At 37.5% G+C, this 23737-nt stretch overlaps 1 protein-coding gene across 1 annotated transcript in view; it reads right to left on the minus strand.

The window, feature by feature from the left end:
• LOC112978013 (sodium channel protein type 1 subunit alpha) overlaps positions 1-23737 on the minus strand; it is a 71358-nt gene that overhangs the window by 40093 nt on the left and 7528 nt on the right. Inside the window, exons 2-13 of the mRNA XM_026091027.1 lie at positions 22594-22712; positions 17849-17938; positions 16899-17027; positions 16101-16192; positions 14911-15183; positions 6542-6605; positions 5769-5910; positions 5408-5614; positions 4553-4858; positions 3441-3821; positions 2123-2255; positions 1039-1277 (exon numbers count right to left, since the gene is read on the minus strand). Of these exons, the coding sequence (XP_025946812.1) occupies positions 1039-1277; positions 2123-2255; positions 3441-3821; positions 4553-4858; positions 5408-5614; positions 5769-5910; positions 6542-6605; positions 14911-15183; positions 16101-16192; positions 16899-17027; positions 17849-17938; positions 22594-22712 (2175 nt within the window). The remainder of the gene's footprint in view (positions 1-1038; positions 1278-2122; positions 2256-3440; positions 3822-4552; positions 4859-5407; positions 5615-5768; positions 5911-6541; positions 6606-14910; positions 15184-16100; positions 16193-16898; positions 17028-17848; positions 17939-22593; positions 22713-23737) is intronic.

The raw sequence follows: 23737 nt of genomic DNA on the forward strand, positions 1-23737 counted from the left end.
TAGATGGCATTTTTCTGGTTGGAAAACAAAACTATAAAATGCTACAATACAAGATTTTACAATTTACTAGGAAGCACATATTCAGAGGTTCACTTATTTTAAGTATATGAAAGAGGTTATGCATTTATCTATTAGTTCTCCATAATAAGTCCAGTATTTATTTACATGATCTTAAATATTTTTTCTCATTACAAAACCAGGCATATTAAAAATCTCATTACAAGAAATCAATTCTTAAACTAAGAGACAAAGTAGGACTGCAGCTGCAAATACTTCTACGTGATCAAACCTGTCAGCTCAAAAGCCTCAGAGCTACAGAAAATTAACTGCTGAATTCTTTAATAATTTATCTTTTTGAAGTAGAAGGGAGAAAATAGAGTTGACAACATGAGGAAAAGATATCTTACTAATTTTATGATACTAAAAAATATTAAAACTCCAAGATAAAAAGTACTGCAGGATATTTTTCTAGTTTTACATTAAGCATACAGAGGAAACAATCAACATATCCCCATAAAAAGTCATTTACAGAAGAAAATACTAGAAATGCTTTTAAATAGCTTTCAGTTATTGCAAGCCTGTGCTCAGGAAACAGAGCAACAAGAGGAACACAATTAAAAATACATTCATAATTTACACCTTTGTAATGTACTCATTGAAAAAGCACCACTACATTTATTTGCGTGGTCTCCCTTGCACAGAAGTAATGCATTTCCTGGTTTAGTAGTTAGATAAATCAACTTTTATTTAAGATGGACTTAATGTAGCATTGGTGCCATTTTTTAAATATTTAATTTGGTTTAGTAGAACATTGGCATATACGATTTTATAGAATCCTAACTTACATGAGCCAGAGTTGAAGGTGAAATTTCCAAAAATGTTCTGACAGAGATATTTCTAGAGGCCAATACATTCACTTTCTAAAGGGGTGGGGGAAAGCTTTTAAAACTCCTGCTTTCAGTTACTTCAGGTATAGTTCCTCCAAAATCGTAAACACAGAAAAGTAAAAACATGTCACATGACAACAAATAGACTTACCAGATTTCCGACTGAAAGAACGTTATTGAATTCAGGAGTCATCGGATGATGTTCCATGGCCATAAAGAGTGTATTTAAAACAATGCAAATAGTAATGGCCAGATCGACAAACGGATCCATCACCACTAAGTTGACGATATGTTTTACTTTTAACCAATGCGGACTGCAGTCCCAGATCAAGAAAATATTTGCAAATTTATACCAGCATGGTGGGCATTTCTGTCTTGATTCTTCAAGTTCTAGGGGAAAAACATGTCAGGTGAGTATATGATTGCCCGAACCTTTCTCAAACCTATATGAATTATATCAGTCAAATTGTCAATCTGCACTGGTACCCATTAATCTCCTGTAAGCATACCCTTTATAATTCTTACAGATCTTTTCTATAAACCCTTTAAAAATATTTATCAAATATATTTATTCAGGTTTTTTTAAAGCTTATCTGCCTAACACAATTTCTTTGTATTCCAATTGCTGTTCTAGTCACTAGCAATTTATGTATTGATTTGCACTTTGTATTTTATTATTCTCTGATTAAACTTCAGCCTGTTTCCCCAGCTTGCTGTTCCATTATGTGAATATTTTTATTTTGAAATCTGTGGTGTTTAGATATGAATTTTCAATATAATTTTAATTCCTATTTAAAAAAAAAATTCTTATCAGCTAGAATAGTTCTTTATAGAGTAACTGAATAAATATAACTGCTAAAAATGTATGTATTTTAAGAATGATTGCATATATTTGAAAACTGTTTTATACAAGCTCAAATTTTGTGTCCAACAATATGTTTTTTAGTTAATATGCATAAGCTTCTATTCAGTTCTGATCCTTGAATGCAACTCTCTAGTCCTAATGTGCACATGAGATAGATGATAGCAGAATAGTGAGATATAAATGCTTACTTACTTAATATATAGCAAATATAGCAATGAATATGAAGTTTTGGGTTTACTGATAAATATTTGCTGGTTTATGGGACAATATCAATTAATCTATTTTAAATCAGTTTTTAAGTTTCAACTCAGATTTACAGAAGTTCATTGAAAAAACAGTAATTCACTATTAAACTACACATGGTACACACCTTCCACAGTGTTTGTGAGTATGCTAGCAATACTCATTGCTCTTTCTCTTAAAGCTGGATCTTCTAGAAAGTCCATAGAAACGTGGAAAGAGCTTGATATTCTCTTTCTCATTTCTGTTTCTGTTGTCGTGCCCTACACAGAGAACAATAACAGGCAAGGCCATGTTTGAGTAATGAGAGAAGCAAATAATATATAGAACCCTGTTAGTAATGTCTTAGCTTGGATACGTGCTTCGTGCACTGCGATTTTTATTTATCACGTCAGACTTTTCTTACTTTTTAACATCTTTAAAATAATTTTAAAAGGATATATGAGGGAATAGTCACCTGCTCGCATTTCTGTTCAAGACTTCAACAGTGTGTGATATTTCTTAACTTTTGCATTTCTTTCCTTCAATCATCAGATTAAGCAACGAAAAATGATTTAAACAAATGGAAAGTGACTGAGTTCAAAATAAAATATTTGCAAAATGATTTTTTTTCTGCTGACAAAACAGCCTGTTTTTTATAACACTGACAATCTTTTCCTCCAGGCACACTGTAACAAATAAGAAAAGTATGACTTCCTCATGCTTCCTCATGCTAGTATTTTTTTTAAAGTAATGTAAGTAGACAACTTTTAACTAAGCCAAGAAATTTGTTTTCAGGACATCTTCTCCTATCTGCACATACAATGACAGCAATATGTGCTGCACAAATGCTCACAAAAACATTTGTATTTTTGGAAGTGTGTATATAAATGTGATCTTCCAATAAGCTATTTGTTGTCTAYGCTACAGAACTATACCAGCAAAGGATGGAAAATAAATAAGAATGAGAAGTGAATGGTAATAATGAACTTACTTACAACTTTATTCCATTTTCATGGGGCTGATATAGAAGAATGTTATCAAAATTACCTGATACTGCTAATTTTGATAAACTGGTATCAGCAGTGTTATATTGATTGCAGTTATACGATAATATTTTTGTATACTGTTTTCAATTGTGTGGTAACTTTGATTTTGCAGACCACAGCCAGATAGATCTTTATAGTAGCAAAAGTAAAGTGTAGCATATTTTTGTGAGTGTATAAGTAAATTAATATTTTACTGTTTGGAAACTGAAATTTGTATTTGTTAGTTTTGAGAATGTTTGTAAATAAATGCTTAGATTGCAAACCTATCTTATCTGTGTTATTTATTCAAGATTTTACAAGATGCAGGAGCATTCACAGCTTGGCCAACCAGGAATCATTCCCAAGGACTCCATTCTGGAGAAAACTGGCTGGTGCAGCGAGAAAAGGCCACAATGCCTAAACTATTTAAAACTTCCTTACATTGTCATCAGTAGCTGGTTTATCTATTATCACCTCTGGCAGAAGCTGTCCAACAGGCGATGTAGGAGCAGATGGTCCACCAACCAGAGAAACCACCCCATTGCAATCCACAGTGCTGTGCATCTTCCCGTTCACTGGAAACACTGCCAGCATCCTCGATGACCTGCTGGCCTGACTAATGTTACTGTTGCGCCGTTCGCCATGTCTGCGTGGCACAAAGAGAGAATCTCTTCTGCTGTCATTGTCTTCAAAAGTGCTGTGTTCATCATCAGCAAAGTCATTTTCGGAGCCTATGTCCTTCGCTCGACCTCTGAAGCTGAAAAGACTTGTTCTGCTGTTGCGCCTTGGAGAAAACAGGGAGCCGCGAATGCTCAGCAAGGACTGCAGGCAAACAAAACTTGTAATTATTAGCTGAAACCTTCAGACGTAGCATTGTTATTAGGATGAGATAGATTTTTTTTCATATATGAGTGAAATCATTATTTCCAGAAGCTAAATGTTGCTGTGAGATTTTTGTATGTACTTCATTACATTTATATTTTGCAGATAGAAATATCGCTATTTATGGATCCTTAAGACAAAAACAATTTTGAGCATTCCCTGCTCCTAATGTCAGTTAGAGTTGCTGAGTAGTTGCACAATACCTGTCAAGCAAAAACGGGAATCTAAACATGCACGTAGGTTTCATATATACAGCATCCTTCACATATTGAGCCAACTTACAAACATTACTGAAGCAAGAAGAAAATGTGAGGATATCATTACAGAAAAATACTGTAGCATTTTAATAGGAATATAGATAACATACAATCACTCTAAGAAACCCACAGAATCAATTGGAGAATATTTTAATATGATTTTAAATAGTTCTATTACAAGAATGGAATTATGAGGTTACATTTCATTCTTTGTGCTTTTATACAGGATAATCTAGCAGCTACAGCACTTTCTCTCAAGCACTGGCAACAATAATTGAGCTTAATCAAAATCTCAGTCTTTCCTTTCTTTACACAGTAGGGTCATATTACTGTACCAGGAAGAGTAAAGCAGTTTTGTAATGGCCTATGATACTTTAAATGTGTGCTTCCACTAAAAATAACAATATGCAATACCTGATGCGGAGAAGAGTATTTCTTTTCATATGTCAGTCTATTCCCTTCAATAGAGAATCGGAAACCTTTCCTTCTGATGCTGTCTTCTGATTCAGACTTGTGAAATTCGTCTTCATCTTTTTCCTCTCCTCCAGACTGTTCTTTCTGTTTTCTTTTCTTCCTTCTATTTCTCCTCTCTTTTGCACTCTTAGAGCTCAGTTTTGATGCCTCGGAAGAACTTTCTGAGAGCCCCCCAGCTCCTTCCTCCACACTGGGCTCTCTGGACTCTGCGGACGCTGTTACTGCCACTGCCGCCACCGCTGCCGCCTGCCATGTTGCAGAATGCATTTGTGTCACTGAGCAAGCCACGACATCAGGGTTTTTTTTATTTTACTTATAGAGAATTTTTAGTCCCAAACCTCTGGATCTTAACACTTTCCATAGGGAATCCTCTCCCTAGTTTCTTCTATTTTTTAACACTTAATTGATTAAATATGTGCATGTTTTGGTCATAACCTTCTTCCACTTTTCATATCATATTTTTGTTCTGAGATTGCAAGCATTTCAGATCATGAATGAGTAGTTTTTAAATGTGGAATTGTATTACTGGTATTAGACTAGAAAAAAAAAACATAAGGAATATTGTATTCATAGTTTTGAATATTCCTTCTTGCTTATGCCTGGATTATTCACAGTAATGCCTGGATTGCTCTGCAGCAATCAGAAGGGAAAATCTCTGAGCTAACTCTGTTATTGAAAGACCAACAGGTGGGTTTACAACTCAAATTTCAGAAAGCACGCTAAATCTAAGGAGGCTGCATATCTCTAGAAAAGTTACTTCCATATGCTTTTGCATCACTACAGCATAAGTTATACCTGAGCTGCTTCTTGTTGCTTTTTCAGTTGTTCCAGCATCTGTTGAAATTCTGCCTCTTTCTGCTCTGCTTCTTCCAAAGTTGCTTGATTCTGTTCTTCGTAAGCCATGGCAACCACAGCCAGGATCAAGTTGATTAGGTAGAAAGAGCCCAGAAAAATCACCAGAACAAAAAATATCATGTATGTTTTCCCAGCAGCACGTAGAGTCTGGAAGTAACAATACATTTATAAGCAAGAAAAGGTTAATAAAAGTTCTGTTTTCCATACTGTGAAAATTAAGATGACATAAGATAATTTGTTTTAGGCCTCTTGCGTTATTGGTATAAACTTATTTAATCTACTTGCCATAAAAATTTCTCACCAGTTGATACAGGTTTTCCCAGAAGTCTTGAGTCATCAAGCGAAAGAGTGACAGGAAAGCCCAACTGAAGGTGTCAAAACTTGTGTAGCCATAATTGGGGTTTCTACCAGCTTTCACACATGTATATCCTTCTGGGCACTGCCTATAAAGATAAATTGGGTGTTACCTTATATAGTTATTTTAATATCATCATCTGGAAGGTCCAGGAGAAGATTAGGATTAAAAAGTGGATTTTTCTTTAGTTAATCAGACTAGAAATAATAATAATTCTGATTTTAGTAGAAAATTATTCTAAAGAACACCCAAAAAATTATGCAGGAAAGGCATATAAAAAAATTAGCATCAAAAGTTTAATCTCAGCTTCTAAAATATAATGTTCCCAATAATTTATTTAATTATTAATGTTATAATTTATGTCAAGTTCAGTATTTTCTACCTGTCTCTTCCTGAACCTGTTAATATTTGTATAAGTGGCTGGAACTGCAAAATAACATGTTTTCCAGCTGCTGTTTCTGTTACTTTCTCATCCAGGCAGAAGCTGCACTAACACTGAATTACTGAGTTGGCCACACAAAGATTAAGTTTTTATGACCAGTCCACTGAACATTGACCAGGAACTCAAAGCCACAGTCCAGTGAAAAATCCTAGTAACATATCTTCTGGGAAAGAATGTGATCAGTCACTTAATATATTTAAAAAATCAAAACTGTGTGTCTTAAGATGATGACTCTAATTTCTACATTGTACAATAATACGGTGAAATTTGTTCTTACCCAGCATCAGAACTGTTTCCACAGAGCAGAGCATCATTTTGCCCTTCCAGAAAATAAAAATGACCTGTTTAGAAAAGAATAATAATAAAAGAACCCTGAATATTACAGTTTTATTTTTACTAAAGCTCTATGAAATAACTAGTGCTGACCTAAAAGTGTTAAGGTGATTTCCTGATGCAGTTTTAAGCAAGCAGTACTATTTTTCAGCTGGATCACAACTTCAGAATAAATGACAAAAGGAATTGCAATAAGCGCTGCCTGTAACTCTTACTGTTAATATGACAAAAATGTTCTAATATCCCTCTCAAATGCTGCTGGATCTAGATGAAATGCACCACTTTCCTTTTAGACTGATCACTAAACTAAATAACACTTAGGTGCTTTGCAATTTTATTTCACTGTTACTTATTACAGTATTGCTGCAGGTATCTCTATGTGTTGTGACTGAGGCACACCGTTAGCGTGAGCAGCCACCGACACTGGAATTGCACAAATAGGGGCCTGAAAGCAGATATTAATTTTTTATTATTGATAAGTAATTAATAGTAGTTAATCACACACATGAGAATGGCAACACAATTTGAAAGCCACATTTAAATTCATTTTCTAGTTCTGTTTAAGCAGTTGAAGCAAAACTAGTTGTGAATTATAGATAAATTTTAGTTAAATAAAAATTAAATGCTAAACAGTAAAGCTATTTTAAAAACTAGGATTTGTTATTTCAAATTTTAACTGCTTCCAGTACATTGTATTTAATCCAATACATTCTAGCCTAGAGAACAGAGAAGAATAAGGGTTTAATTAGACTTCTGGCCCTGCAGTGTACCTAACTGGCTACAAAAAAAAGTGTGCTGAATAACATTTAGGCCTAAGTGTCAGTTGGTTCTCAAGTAAATATGCAAGATCAAATGACTTCAATGAGAACAACGTAGCTGTAGATGAAGTACCAAGCTCGGCAGTGTAGGTAAAGCAAGATAAGTAGAAATCCTTTAACAGTTCTTGAGGTTCCTGCAATTGAAGGAGAGCTCCATGACTCCTAACTCCACTTTTAGGGAAGGTTAAAGGACAAATGTCAGATTCCAGTGTCTTTGACTTGTCTGTAGGAAATATCCTGACTCAAATTTCCTCAGGTTTCTTAAAGCATTTGCACATACAACATTTCAGAGAAATGATTTCTCCCCATGTGATGCCCCCAGAAACCAAGGGAATCTTTTAGGACTCTTCTGCAAAGCCTGGATGGTTGGACATCACAATGAAGGAACTGAACGAAGAAATTAATGAAAAAAACACAAAATGTAATGAAGGAATTAAATGTTTCTCAAATGACAAGCACAATAAACTATACTAAATTATGCTATATTCTAGCTTCACATCAGATCATGCATTGTATAAAAGACCTGGAGCAACTGTTCGTCACATTGTCTTTCGTAGACATGGTTTATTTAATAAGAGAAAACTCAGAAGTACTCATGACAAAATCTTGACTCAGCACACACACTTCATGTGCACCCCAAAGAAAGACATACAGAGAAGAGGCTTGAAAGATATTTAAAATTAGAATGGGAATAATCTAAAGAGACAGAAAAACTATATAAGACATCAGCCATGCTAAAAATGAATAAATGTATAAAAATGAAAGTCTTAACACATTGCCGCAGTTAATCTAGAAGCTGATACTATGAGATGCTAAGCAGCTTCTGACCTCTCCTAGGTTAGATAAATGTAATTCATGCTATAAGTAATACAATAAAAAACTCAGTAATTCAACGTCAGGTGCCTATTTAAGGTGCCTATTTAATTAATAGAAGCTGAAGGTATGCAGCATTGGTAAATGCTCAACAATGCGGTAAATGTTCAGGAACTTTGAAAGAGTGAGTTGATGATCTCCACTTCCCAAAGCTGAAGCTATTTGATATAGGAAGAAGGATGAATTAATCCTAGATATGTCTTACCTATCTAAAAAAYGTTTTAAAGTTGATTTATTTCATAGATTGTACATAATGCAGTCCTGGCTAAATGAACATCCTTAAAATGAAATATTGTTTAGCACAAACTATCATCATAGAATGCTTATTATTACTTTTCTAAGGTGGCATTGAACATGCACAAAACAGTTTGGGTGTTTTACAAATATTTAAAAATATTAAATGCTTAGAATTACTGCTTTGTCCTCACTGCGCTGCCCAGGCCAAGGTATGGCTCACAGCTGACTGGCAGGATCTCGCCCATTTGCAAAGCAGCACATTCCGGATCCTGACAAGTTTCTGCCAGCACATGCTACCTCTTATTCACGTAAAACTTTCAATGTGAGTAGAGAAGAGAGTCACTCAGGCTAAAAGTATTAAGGTTACACCATGTTTTCTCACACAGTAGAAGAGGTTGATTAATATTCCCTGCTCCTCCTTGTATAGCTTTCCACTTCTGAAGTGAGGCTCACATCCTCCCAGAAACGATGAAATCATTGATCATTTTAGGAAAGAAAACTTGGGTAAATTCCACCTAATTCTCCTGTAGCTAACCATCTGATAATCTGCATAGTAATCTTGTATTTAAAGGACAGCTCAGATGGTTTAAACAGCAGTGACATTGACATGTCTTTTCTTATAAAAATAAAAAGTGATGGTAAGTAAAAAGTTGTGGGTTTTAAGATTTACTTTGACTGTATCCTTGAAAAGTGCTTTTCTTTTTTTCCCCTCAAACCAGACTCCTGCAGTTGCTGGGCTCTTGATTTTGAAAGAGTTACCATAGAAGTAAGTGTAGTAGAGAGCTCCCGTTTAATGACAGACATAGGGACAGACACAGTTTATGCAGGGTCAGGTCACGTAGCCCCGTGTCTCATTTCTGACAGGGACCGAAACTGATGCTTCAGGCAGATGCTAAGGATGGGGCAGGGGCACCCTGGCACTTCCCCGAGCGCCCTCCCAGCCTCCTGCGGTTTTGAAGCACAGGCATTTCCGAGTTCAGATGCTCCCTTTTTTGCTTCCTAAGGCGATTGCTACAGATTTAGTAACTCTCACTGGATTTCTGCTCCACTGAACCAGTCTATTAAGCCTCCCTAGGAGCCCATCTGCGATGCTGCTAGCACCGTTCAGCTTAAACATGACCATTGGTACCCGCTGTGCTGCTGGRGCACCGTTATTATGGAAGGTAACAAATCTGGAGGTTGAAGAGGTGTCACAAGTGATTGGTCCTAGCACACTGACTTTTTGCAGCAGGGACACAATATCTGAGCCAGCTGCAGCTCTTTTCTCTCAATTCTGTGAGTGAAATCCACCATTCAGAAAGGCAAGGCTTCAAGCTGTATGTAGCTCTTGTTCCGACACTCTGGGCAGGACTGAATTTCGGTATCTAATGATACATCTGCATCCTACAGCGCACAATCTTCTGTACTGTGCAGTGTGCACAGCCCTTTGCACTGCTGCCGTCATTCGGGGCTGGCATGCATTACAGAGCAGCAGTGTGCTGAAATGGAGCTGCAAATAGTAAAGTTAGCTGACATGATGCTGACCACAACTGACCATATAAAGCAAATCTTATTCTGCACTATGTCAGCCTATCCCAATTAAAACAAGCTGGAACCTAACAGTGTGCTGGGAGAAACCCAAATCTGATTACATGTTTATCTGGAGCAGTCAGCCATGCTCAGTGTGGCATCAGCTAAACTCAATCTTCAGAATAGTTTTTTTACAAAAGTTTTGTAGTTTAGACAACATGTGCCCTAAAAGCAGTCTGTTCTTGCCAGATCCACAGGAAATAGCCATCCAGACTTTCCCTGAATGCCCTGATACAGCCATGTTATGCAGGATGGCAGATACAAATGCTCAAAATATTATCATGACAGGAAAATTTTTATAACTACACAAGATGAACGGTATAAGCATGTGCCCCTAACTATATGCAAAATTCAGAATGGCACTTTGTCAAATTAGTGTGGAAAGTCCCTCACTACCTCAAAGGTATATGTTTGATTCCCTTTTATTTTATCCCTGATATATGAGAACTTACACCTAAACAGAAATTAAATTTGTTTGGCAAAACTTAGGGTAAAGACTAGAAATGATTGTTTGCTTCATAAGTAAACAGTCACTAGAACCTCAGAGGGAATCCAGCATCTAGGAGTGAGACAACCGCTGTGACAGGAGAAAGATCAAGGCTTTGCAAAGCCTAGCATGAGGAAAAGGAGGAACCTTGCAGTTCTTGCAAGATCTGGCACCAGATGATGAGAAGGAGCATTTGCAACACTGAGACAGTGACAAATTCATGTATTTTGGGGTCAGCAGTACCAAATCCTTCAGTGTCTGCAACCACGATTGTGCAGGGACATTAGAGAGAGCACCTGGGCTGTTGCCCCTGGCTCTGAGACTTGCGGTGGTGACTCCTCACCTTACACAGTTCCAGGCAYAGGAGGCCTCTGTTCAGTGTCCACTGTAGCTTCTTTCTGCTCCTTTCAAGTAGCTTAGTAGGGAACTTAGTTTCTCTACCAGCCTTGGTCTTTGAAAGATCCAGAACACTACCTGATAAGCATGTCCACATCTCTTAGGCTGTTTCCCTCTGTTCCTGAGCAGACTCATTGGCAATGCGTTTAAGATGAGAACCTATTTTGTTTTTTATAATATTATAAATATTATATCACAATATTATATATTATAACCATATACATTATTACTATAGTATATAATAATATAATTTAATTTAATGTACTACAGTATTTTATTTTTTCTTAACCTATTTACAAGGTTAATAAAATGCAGAGGCAAGGAGAAAATAGATATTTCAACTCAGTTACATGGAAAGAAAGAACAGAGATGGCACAGGGACATCCCAAAAGATTCTGCTAAACCAAAAAAATTTAATTTCATGGCCTTGAGCTGCACAGTACATCAGAAGAGTAGATAATGTGGCCATCACTGGAATGATTCCCTAACAAGCAATGATGAATTTCAGAATTGTTCTGAAAGTCTCCCTGCAATGTTCCAGAGCACACCATTAAATACATAATACTAACTGGGAAATAGCAATTACTAGCTGAAAAGTGTGCTTTAACACTCAGTGCAAGATTTATTTCCCAGAAAATTTGCTTATGACAAGCTTAATGAGTAAACCTAAACTGATCTAATATTAAATTTATCAGATTTGATATCATAGAAAAAAATGGAAAAAGGAAGAAAGCATTTGACTCACCAATGTCAACAGAGCTTACATAAAGTCTTTCTAAATGGTATTTCCAAAAACGAGCTCAGAAGAAAAATTAAGGCTTACATGCCTTTTTTGCATAGTACACAGAACTGTTTCCTCAAAACTTTTATAATTTCTACCAAAGACATTGCCATTGCACTGCTGTGAGCTCCAGATAAGTCCTTTCTTATTGCTCTGTCACAAAACTGATTTAAGAACTAATTGCAACTTGTCCCCATTGCTGTATCCTGTCTGCCCACTGCAAAAGGAGTAAGCTGTGAGAAGATCATTTTTCTCTGTGCAGCTGCCTGTAAGCAAAGACAAGCCTATTAACTTCATAATAAGCCTCAAAATTTCATAATAAATTTCATAATACCTATGAACTCCTGTGTAAATATACCAAACGTTGAAGTAGCCAGTCCATTAAAGTATTTTCTCTGCCTAATTCAACTTCATTTTTCAAGGGACTTCAGGACTTCCATAAGCCAAATGGAATCGGAGGTTGAGTTTATAGATTCTTTGTTATAAAGCTAGAAAATAAAGTTTGACCTTGAAAACTAGGTCATTATTAGGAGACTTTGCTTAGATTTTGTTATACGCTGCAGCATGGGATCTTCCTGAATGCACACATGTTTAAATGAAGTGTGTTTCATAAAAAGATTGCATCTTGATTTAAGAAATTCGGATGAAAAATCCATCATAGTTATTGATCAGCTCCTTAATTGCGATCACAATTAGAAACTGTCTTCCTTCTACTTCAAATTTGTCTAGCTTTGACTTCCAGCTATTGAACCTGTTATATCTTTGCCTGCTAGATCAAAGAGATGTCTATGATGAATTTTCTGTTCCCCATGAGGTTTTTCTCAACTGTGATCAAATCACCCCTAAAACCTTCTTTTTGATATGCTAAGTAGGTTGAGCTCATGGTCTATCTTGGTTTAAGGCATGTTTTCCAATCCTTTAATCATTTTTCTCTTTCTGAAAATTGTCCAATTTTTCAACATCCTACCTAAATTGAACTCTATACAGTATCCAGTAGCAACTGCACTAGTGCTAAATACAGAGGTAATACTGCCTTCCTATTCAATAATTTATTTATGTGAACAGGATAGTATTTAGCTTTTTGGCTGCAGATTTTTGGCCTTAATTTTCCAGAGTCATGGCTCTTGCACAGTGCCTTAGGGGCCTCAGCTTTACCTGGCTAAGGGCCTTCTAATTGCAATTTTATACCCTGCCTCTCGGTTGCAACTCTGTAACCCTTCACATGCGCTGCTGTGGCACTGTTTTCCAGAGCCTCTGTGGCACTGTTTTGCCTTTGTTTGCATGCTGTTTTTCCTCTGGTGTTGTTCTCCTGGCCTTGCACCTGTGGTTGCTATTGGCACAAGAAGCACCCCTTCCTTCCCCCACTTCTCCTCCTCCTTGGCTGTAGCATTTGGTTTATATTAGGAAAGCCAATATATGCATGCAGAAAGCTTAACAGTTAGGCATGCTGCACCAGCCCCCATCAAAGCAAATTCTCATCAACACTAACAGCATTATAAGAAGGAACAACCAGGAGGGAATTTGAGCAAATCGTGATGAAAAATATATATTTAATATGGGAAAAGGGGGAACCACCTACTTCACTGGAAAAGTGAGAACCCAGCAGAGGACACTCACCATGGGACCCCAACACTTCTCTTTGCAGCTGGCCACTTTAGGTAGTTTTCCCTTTCCCTTCCTCTTTCTGTCTCTCTCTCTCTCCCCTTTTGTTTCTATTTTTCGCCAAAAATAACTTTTAGTGTTAGGGATGACATATCCTATCAGTTACAAAACCCCACTAAGAAATCTTTGTGCATGTGAACCTGTCCCAATGTGCTTTGCACAGCATTGCTTTTTAGGATAGGGAGCTTAGGTTCATAATCTCACATTTAGCTGCACTGAAATGCATTTGTTCATCTATCTCCAGTTTGTCAGACTACTCTGTTTCGGCAAAACTCGTTAGAAAATCATACATTGGGATATTATCAAACAGAAAGATGTTTCAAGTGGGTTTCTGAAGAGATTTTTCTGGGACTGGTCCTATTCAAGAATTTAACTAATCTAGATGATGGAAGAGGAATTATGCTTATTAAATTTGTGAATTATACTTATCTGATAAGCATGGCAAGTGAGTTGGAGGAAACGACTACAGTTTACAAGATCTGGGACAACTGGAGATATGGCCTGAAAAAACAGGGCACTGTTCAGGCTGGAACAATGAACTGTGCAAATCAAAGTGAGGACCTAATGCGGTAAAAGTCTGTAAAAGATTCAAGAGACAGGTAGACTACAAGCTGAACAGTATTTAAGGATTTCAGCTGCAAACAAAGGCAAACACTAGGCCAGGGTACAAAGCCCAGAAGTGTAAATTACTAGGCTACAACATAATCCTTCTTTACTTAGCAGGCTTCATGTGGAGAAGAAATGCCTAGATGTGGGTACTGAACTTTAAGAAGGATGTTTACAACAAGAAGGGATCCAAATGAGAGATCCAGATCTAGAAAATATATACTAGGAGAAAACGGTGATGGAGCTGGGTCGCTTAGCTTACCTAACAGCATGCTGAAAGAGGAGAGAGCAGGGCATGACAACGTGAGAACCGTCTCTAAATACCTCAGACACACTGTTTAAAAGTAGAGAGTAATTTGTTTTTCATGCCTGAGGAGAATATGATTAGAACAATGAGATTAAACTGAAGCAGGAAGATTTATGTTAGACCTTAAAAAAGTTTCTAACAATAAGGCTAGTGAAGCACAAGAATGGGTAGAAGGTGAAAATAAAGAAGACTCCATTGCTGGAAGTCTCTAACCACATGTTAAGTGAACATATGTCAGAAATGACCTTGCAGTCTATTGCTGATCTTGCTTTAGAATATGGGAATGGACAATGTTTAAGATTCTGAACTAATTTTGAAGACTAATTTCGCCTGCTCTCTATCCTCATGTAGCTGTGGATCTAGCAGAGGGAGCTGAGAAAAAGAGCTGCATCATCTAGAGCGACTGTGCTCCTTGTTCCTTCCTCTGCCACGCAGGCTCCTGGAGCAGGTCTATGAGAAAGAAAAAACACTTTTTCTGCTCCTTCTCAGCCAAACATATCCCCTATTCCTCGCCTTATTTCTAAGAACTGTGTTAGCCACAAATCATTTCAGTAAGAATTATGTTAACAGTACTTACTTTCATCCTCAATGTACCCCTTCCAGTCAAATGGAGTCACTGTTGAATTAACCAGTGTACCATTTTCCCCTGTTGTGGTGTTGAACTGGGAAGTAATATTTGTTTCCAAAGTAAAATTTTCTGGAGGCCACTGCAGGCATTTATTCCTCAAGTTGCCCATGAACAGCTGCAGCCCTATTAGTGCAAATACACTCAGACAAAACACAGTCAGGATCATGACATCCGAGAGCTTCTTCACAGACTGAATTAGGGCTCCCACGATAGTCTTCAAGCCTGCAAAAGTAAAGGAATTTTTATTCCAATGTTCAAAACATTTTTAAAGCATAAAAATGACAATGTCTCCCAGTAAAGTTATAGATTTCATGCAGAAGCCCAAATAAATGATTATAATGTCTGTGAAATAACATTTTTGTGAAGAGCTTTTTCACTTGTGAAAATGAATAAACAGCAGAAGTTTATGTTCTTTTGAAACTGTGAATGGAATGAGTTGCATATATTTCAAAACACTTGTTTTAATGCTAAAACAAGTGACTTCATTATTCATGCTGTACATGAATCTCACATAAAAGTCTTCCTTCTTTTTGCCAATACCTCTTGCCCCAAACCTTTGCTACTATCAGTTTTATAACATACTAGATTGAGAAAACAATAGCAAATAGTTGAGCCCATTCAACAATAAATAGGATTAAAATTTAATGCTATAAAACTGGAGATGGTTTGGAAAATTGTAGAATTTTAAGATAATAAATCCCCCATGCAATGCCCATGCTATTCTTTATTATCTTATTTCTTTATCTTCATTACTAAGTCAACATTTCAAACATTTTTATTTTTTGTCACAAATATTCACAACAAAAAACACATAACATCATGTAGGTAAAATACACATGGGTAAGAAAACTTCAGGATTACTGATTTTCGTTGAATGTGGAGAAGAAAGCTTGACATCATAAGATGCAAACCACACACACTGTGTACTGCAATGTCTCATGCAAAAATCTGTTAAACTCAAAGGCTGATTTCAAAAGGAAAGAGCTCATGTTAAAAAGCAATGAATCAGAGATTTCGGTGAATTCTAATATCTTCTGATTCCTGCTTTTTTGTGGAACTAAATTAGGCTTATGTTTAAAAAAATGTGAATTCAGTTTCAGCGAATTAAAGTCAGCCTCAGTGTTTAACCTAGCTCTCACCTGGAATGACTGATATTGTTTTCAAAGCTCGGAGAACTCTGAATGTTCTCAACGCTGAGACATTGCCCAGGTCCACAAACTCTGTCACATATCTGTAATAGGGGAGTTCACACACAAACACAATGACAGGATAAAAAGGAACAGTTGGGAGGTACGAGGGGCCTAACACCTTACACCAACTACTTCTTACCTGGGATTACAGAAATAGTTTTCAAAGCTCTCAATACTCTGAAAGTTCGAAGAGCTGAAACATTGCCTAGGTTTACAAATTCTGTTACATACCTGTAGGATTAAATCACAGTTATTCAGAATTTAGGCAAAGTTTATGCTACTTACTTGGGTCTTTCATCAAGACCACTTTGGCGAGTTTAGCAAAAAATTAAATAGCAACAGTCAGAGGTTTACCTTTCACTGCAGTTTGCCTTGCATTAATACGCTTTCAGGGCCTTCAGTTAAATTAAATGTCACTGAAGTGAGTCACAGTGATTTAACTTTGAAAGCCTAAAATTTATCTAGACTAGATTGGTAAGTTTGTAGAAGGAAGACAAAGAGATGCTCCTTTTCTGCTCAGAGAAAAAAATTCAGGACATGAAATTAGCCGCTCTAATACTAACTGTACTAATGGCTTCTGCAGTATTTATGTTTACATTAAAATATGCATTTAGAATGTGAAAATTGTTTTAGACAAAGTAAATCCATAGAACAATTTCCTTTTAATAAAATTGATGTTTATTGATACTAATTTCATGCCCTTTATACCCTTCACTTTCCAAGAAAAAGCAAAAAACAAAAACTTACGCAAAGGTAATGACAGTGAAATCAAGCCAGTTCCATGGATCTCGCAGAAAAGTAAAATCTTCTAAGCAGAAGCCTCTTGCAATGATTTTTATAAGTGACTCAAACGTGTATATTCCAGTGAATGTATACCTGGAAAATATCAGAAAATTTAATGGAGGAAATAAGTAGCAACATTTTACATTTCTATTTTGCTATAAATCTTATGATAAAATGGAGGACTTATTTGATTTCAAAACTGGAAAGGAAATAGAGTCAATAAGCAATTACTCCTAAAATTCATTATATTCATCACACATATTTGTATATTTACATGCATTACTTGTGACATATGTTAAAGTACACCAGTCCTGATCTTGTGCATAAATCAAAAGAAATAAAGCAATCAAATAAATGACACACATTAAAAATTCATTGGTGACATTCAGGTTAAAAGTAAATGACACTAGATCCATTAATGTTATCCAATAATGTTGTAGGAATAAGTTATTGGATACTGTCTGAATCACTAACATCTAAAACATGTAGCAGTCACTCTAAAAAAGGCAGCATATAAACATGCACCTGTGTCCCATACTAGGCATACCTGTGCTTATATGTCCTCCTTAACTGGCACCTACAAGTGGATGGCCGTTGTTCTGTTATTAATGCAGGGGTGTAAAGGAGGCATAAGAGCATATGTAGCTGGTAAGGTGTGAATATGAGAGAAAACTTCAAATGGAATCAAAGCAGAATACTGCCTGGAAACAACCATTTTATCTTTTCTACCCAATTGTTCTGCTACAAGAAGATTTAAATAATTATTCAACATTTCTACATAGTTTAGAGAGGAAAAAGCACCAGTGTCTCCTGGTAGTTCCTGCCAGCACACATTACTGCAGTCATGAGCATCCTGACTCCTAGAGGGACAGAGGCAGAGATAGGAATTTCTTTAAATATAACATGCAACTTACTCTACATTCTTTGTCCAGTCTGGAGGGTTACTCATGGTCATAAATACGCAGTTGGTCAAAATAGTGCACATGATAAGCATGCTGAATAATGTAAATTAAAGTTAAGGAAAATACAATAGTAAATCTCACACTATCACACCAGTCATGCATCTTAAGTACAATAAAATCTTACCACTTACACAAACCTTTTTGACTTCACACTGCACATTTATTTTGATTAATCTGGTAGTTTTCACTTTAGGACATTAAACTTTAATATTAGTCTTTATTTGTTGATGTTTTGGGTTTTTGCTTTCAGCAGGTGCTGAAAGATGACCAAGCAAGCTCTCCCATGCCTGGTAGGTGATGCCAGCTGAATAACAGTCCAAAATGACATAACTTGCAGAAAAGTATTATTTTACATAGGTACCTAACCTGACTGAATAAGCATGTCTTCCACTTCTACAGTTTTAGTACTAACAGCTGGCATAGGCAAAAGCAGCTTGGGTGAAAAGCCAGAGCACTTTATCCTTTTTATTTACCATGAAGTAGAGGTGTAGAGATAGCACCCAGCACCCCGGGCAGCCAGCAGTTGCCCCTGGATGTGGCCAGTGCAAGGGGTCCAGGCAAAGCTGGACTCTTCCCGCCTCACCCTGGACGAGCCACCTCTCACCACTGCATGCGGAGGGGACCGGCGGGGCTCATCAGCCACATTAGCTGGCTACGTCCGTGGCTTGAAGCGAGCCAGTCCTCCTCACTGCAGGGTACCTGCTACCTGATGCATGAGCAGGTAGCTGAGTCAGTTGCCTTAACGCATAACACATATTTATTGATTAGTGCATTAACTTCAGAATTTCCTTTCAGCCAGTTCACCAAGCTTTCCTGAGTATGCTCTGGTAAGTAGGCCCTAAAAAACTGCGTATTTTTTTCTTTCTGTCCTTACTTCTTTCTAGAGGCCTTCATTCCAGAAGAAAACACAAGACTTACAGGATGGCAAATAAGTGAAAAACATGGGCCTACTTTGCCAAGGGTATGTGGACAGACTCTAGTTTCTTACTCTGTCTTAGAAGCTAGAATAACTTCTGGCCATTTTTCTATTTGCTCTCTCTGCCATACAAGATTTAGCTCTGGTCTAGCCAAACTGAACCTTCCCAGCTATTAGTATTTACACAAAGGTCAGCTAGTTGGAATGACTTAACTGTTGACCAGCTGGATGAGATCAAAACACAGAACACTGGGGGGTTTTGTACTGTACTGTATTGTATTTGGACATATAACAGATGTCAGGAGGAAAAGAAGCACGCCTTGTTCTACCAATGATGTCATGTCAAAATGGTCAATACTGTCTTGCGGTCAACTGCCACAATTATTCTGGGACTATCAAACCCAGACTGATAGCTCAAAGTGACTTGTGATGAAGACCTGGGGCAATCCACTGGTTTCATTACACTGATCCAAGCTTGGCTTAAGGGATCCCTCACGCTATAAACAGTAGGTCCTTCCCTTTTCTTGGTACTAAAATAACTTTGATTATCCAAACAATCAGAATGACACAAGTAACAAAACTAGACTAAAAAGTGACTCAAAATGACCACATGATGGCAGCAAAAAATAAGAAATGCTACACTTTTATACCAAAAGGTGAACTCTAATTTTTTCCTCTAGCCCTCTCTCTAAATGATGTGCTCCTTAAGAACARCTGCATCAAAATAGCTAGCACAGAAGCTAGCTTAAATGAAAGAAAGCAGTTTACAGATAAACTTGTATATAAGAGCCCAGAGTATATAATCTTATTTTTAAAATTAAGTGTATAATATTTTGTGGGTTTGAGTATATTTTTATGCTCTGGACAAAAAAAATGTAACTTTACTCTAGGTGAAAGAAGAATAGAGGTAACGTCTCAGTCTAAACATTGCAGAAAATAGGTGCTAACATTAAGATCACCATTTAGAGCTGCTGAACAATTCATAGATATTTTCAAGTACATGTTCAAATCACAGGGAAGGATTTAGCTGCCTGATTCCCATAGAGAGGCGGGTGACCTTTGGTGAAATTCCTGAACAAGCAGTGAATATTGTGATATCTTTTGTTAAGTGACTTAGCTGATTTTGACAATCATGCTGTCACACAAACTCTGTGCAGTGAAAACTGCTGTTCAGCGCTGGGAAATCCACTGCTTGAGGGCCGAGCAGTGCTTGTCCATCCAGCGCACACAGTGAGCATCTCCCTGCTCCTTTCTAATCTGCCTTGTGCTCCTCAGCTGCAGCCACTGTGCCCTCTTCTCTGCTCCCTGCACCTATTCCTATCCCTTCCCGCTCCCGGCAAACCCTGGCCACCTCCCAGTGCTCCTGCAAAGCCCTGGCCACCTCCCAGCGCTCCTGCAAAGCCCTGGCCACCTCCCAGTGCTCCTGCATTGCCCCCTCTTCTCCATGATCTGCCTTAGTTCAAGTCAGGCAGGGCACAAGAGAGAAAAAAAAAAAAGGCAGAATATCGGGCAGTGAAATGACAGAGCACAAGAGAGGAGTTTGTGCTGTTACCAGCTCCTGTCTCTGGTGTTACAATAGGCACCAGCAGYGAGGAGGAATAACTGCGGGGAAAAGTCACAAGTGCTGGGAAAGGCCACGCGCTGCCTCTTTGCAGGGGGGCACCAGGTCACCGTGAGGCTGGGCACACGTGACCAGAGCACAGCGTACACAGGCGCTGATAATCTGGAGCACGCACACACTGAGGTTTCCCAAGATCTGCCAGTTTCACCACGCTTGAACAGTTTGTCCCAGGGAAAGTGAAAGGCCCAGTCCTGTTAGAGAGGCCAAAATGGCAAGCACCTGTCTCAAAACATCTGGGCACTAGATCTTTTCAATAACACAGTCATAAAATTATTAAAAATAATAAGCAACATGATCCTCTAGCTTTTTTCTTGTAAGTGGCTAACCTGTTTTAGGTGAAATATCCCCAAAACACTTAGACTGACAAATTTGACAAAATATAAGCAACTCAAATCCAACTGCGTAATGGAAAGTATTAAGTGACTCTTGGTAAACCCAGTCGCATTGCTGTGTTTGTAGTGCAGTGAATTGCAAAAAGTGAACCTAAGTGTTTTTATTCTTACATTTAAGATAAAAAAATAAAAATATGAGATCTACATCTATATCTAAGATACAAATAACCCACCCATAGCTGGTAGTCCTGAACTTTCTAGACTTTTAAGTTGCTACGGGCAGGTCACAAAAGAAATCAGTTTATTTAGTGAACGGAGTTGCCCCCTAAAACAGAGGTAAACCAGTCTACCCAAGACTACCCAATCACACAGGCTGGTACTAGAGAGAATGAAAAGCATTAGAAATGCATATGGCTTATTAGAATTGCTTTTGCTTGATTGCCACCAAGAGCAGCAGGATACTCTTTGAACACAATGAGGAGGAACTTAAAAAAAAACAAAAAGCAAAAAGCAAAAAACCACTCGGTGAACAATACCAGTGTGAAAACCATTAACCATAATGAGCACAGCACCAGGGTTAGCAGCTATTGTAAGTTAGAGTGTATAACTCATGTGAATGGATGAACATTCATTAGAGACCTCAGTCTGCCTGTATGCGGCTGCATTTTCACACCATCCCTACCACCGTGTCCATAGGTCTCTACCAGGTCCCTCAGCCGCTGGCTGCTGCCTCCCTGGGCACCGTCCTCCCCTTCTCCCGCTGCTTCAACTGCCAGTGAGTTCTGGGGAAAAGGTCTTCCGAGTTGGCAGGCAATCAGCTGCCCTCGCTTCTTCCTTTTCCCCAAACACCCAGCAGATCTGCCAGCAGTCTCTAGCATTGGACTTCCGCTTTTGACTCACTGATCAATGTTAAAAGTCTTACTGGGACACTGAAGCTCTCATTTGGTGACTACTTTTCCCACTCCCGGGCTTTTACAAGAATGATGCACCTAAACCTCTCCTGCTGGAAATGTCCACCAAGCGTTAGGACCACCAGGCACCAAGCCCACACGCCAGTCTAAAACCTTGGCCCGATCCCCGGTCTGTCCACACGCAGATGCTGTGCAAGCYGCCCACAGGACTGCCTGCCTGTGCTTTCTGGCAGGGCGTTAAAGAGTGCAAAACGGGCAGGTTTGGGAATCTGAGGTTTGGCATGTCTGGACGGGGTGCCAGGCACGCCACTGCAACAGCCTGTAAGGCTGGTCTTGAGGGTAGACTCAGAAGGTCCCCTAAAAGGCAGTATAAACACCCCCAAGTTTGCTATTCCTGAGCAGCTGCATACATACTTAATTGCTTGCGAAACCAAAAGTTTATCTGGAATTTGTGAGCACAAATTGCAAGTTAAAAAAAAAAAAAAAGTAATCATTTAATGAATAGCTTCACAGTGAAAAAAAAGAATCAGGCACACATAACAATTCAATGTTTAAATTAATCTGAAGAAACTTTTTCTGGAAAATTTCTACAAATTTAAATTGTCTTTAAATTCATGAGACTGCAAAAAAAATTGAAAAAGATTTGCAATTTAAGAGAATGAGTGTTTCCTTAAATCTATCCATTCCATAGACTTCTACAACAGAAATACTGAAATTGTAAAGAATAGCTAAAATGTATCTATATAACGTATAAAAAATTTCTATTATTTATAGAATTTTACCATTAAGTCTTACATTGTAAAATTAAAATAAACTTAAAGGGTACAAAACCCTTTTATTTATAATGACACAAAAACAGTTATGGGTTTTCTTAATTTTTAAGACCAATATTTTGAACAACCACTGAGAAAGGATATGAATGTACCAAAATTTTAATAGCTATTTTTCTAAGAGGATTGAAAGGAGTTAAAATATACAGGGCAGAGGTGGCACTGAATCGGAAGATTGCCTTCCCTTTATTCAATACTATAAAGGTCTGAAAAAGAGAAAGAAAAAGCAGTTTATAAGTGTATGTTCAATGTAGAGGCTCATTTTAAAACTTTTCCTACAGAAAATCACCTAAATTTTAACTTTTTATATAGATAATACATAAAAAACATGTTTTTTCACACTTACTTTGTATATGAAACTTATTTTCAGTACTTACCTGATATATAGAAAATAATCATTTTAAAGATAGAACATTAGTAACCTTATAATAACACTTCATTAAACAATCTCAGTGTAATTCTTTCTATGATACATTTACATGATCCATTTCTTTAACAAAAGGTGCAGAAATGATTAACTAAAATGATAATTTTATTCATGCTTTTCCATAGAAAACTAGCCTCTCTATTCCTGTTTGAAATACCATAGAGAGGAGGGTCACTTTATTGTGGATGTTATCAATGTATTAGCATGAGAAATCTATACACAAATTGATTTTATAGACTACCCATTCCTTTATAGTTTTTATTTTACTTCCTTTCTTGTTCTTTGGGCTAAGGAGAGTGGGAAATGGCAATAACACATCTAGCCATGACTAGGTGGATCTCTGAGGACCATGGCCATCTGAACACACCTTATCCGAGGAGAACAAGAGATACATCCCAGCTCGCCTCCCTGCGGCAATTGTGGTTTGAAGGTATGAAACTTTTCCAGAACATGCAGAGCTTGTTAAATTTAAATTTTAACAGCTAAAGAGCCTATGAAATTTAGAGAAACTTCAAGGCATATAGGAATTTTGAAAACTCTTCTAAATAGAGGTAATATTTTTACTGAAATTTCTCATATTCTTGAAAAAAGAGGCTTTTAAGCATGCAAGCCCTTCTTTAGCAAATAGAAGAAGACTGGGTCTGAAAGTTTGTCTGTTTTTCTCAAATACATCAGTGGGGCAAATACAGATTGCATGAATGCAAACCCTGCAAACATTGCCGTGCTTAGACCATAAGCCATGGTGGCTGCAACAACACTAACACTCCTGCACTGAAATGTGGACAGTCACACTGCTTTGCAGCA

The sequence above is a fragment of the Apteryx rowi genome, unplaced genomic scaffold (assembly GCF_003343035.1).
Source record: "Apteryx rowi isolate R43461 unplaced genomic scaffold, aptRow1 scaffold_121, whole genome shotgun sequence".
NCBI lineage: Eukaryota > Metazoa > Chordata > Aves > Apterygiformes > Apterygidae > Apteryx > Apteryx rowi.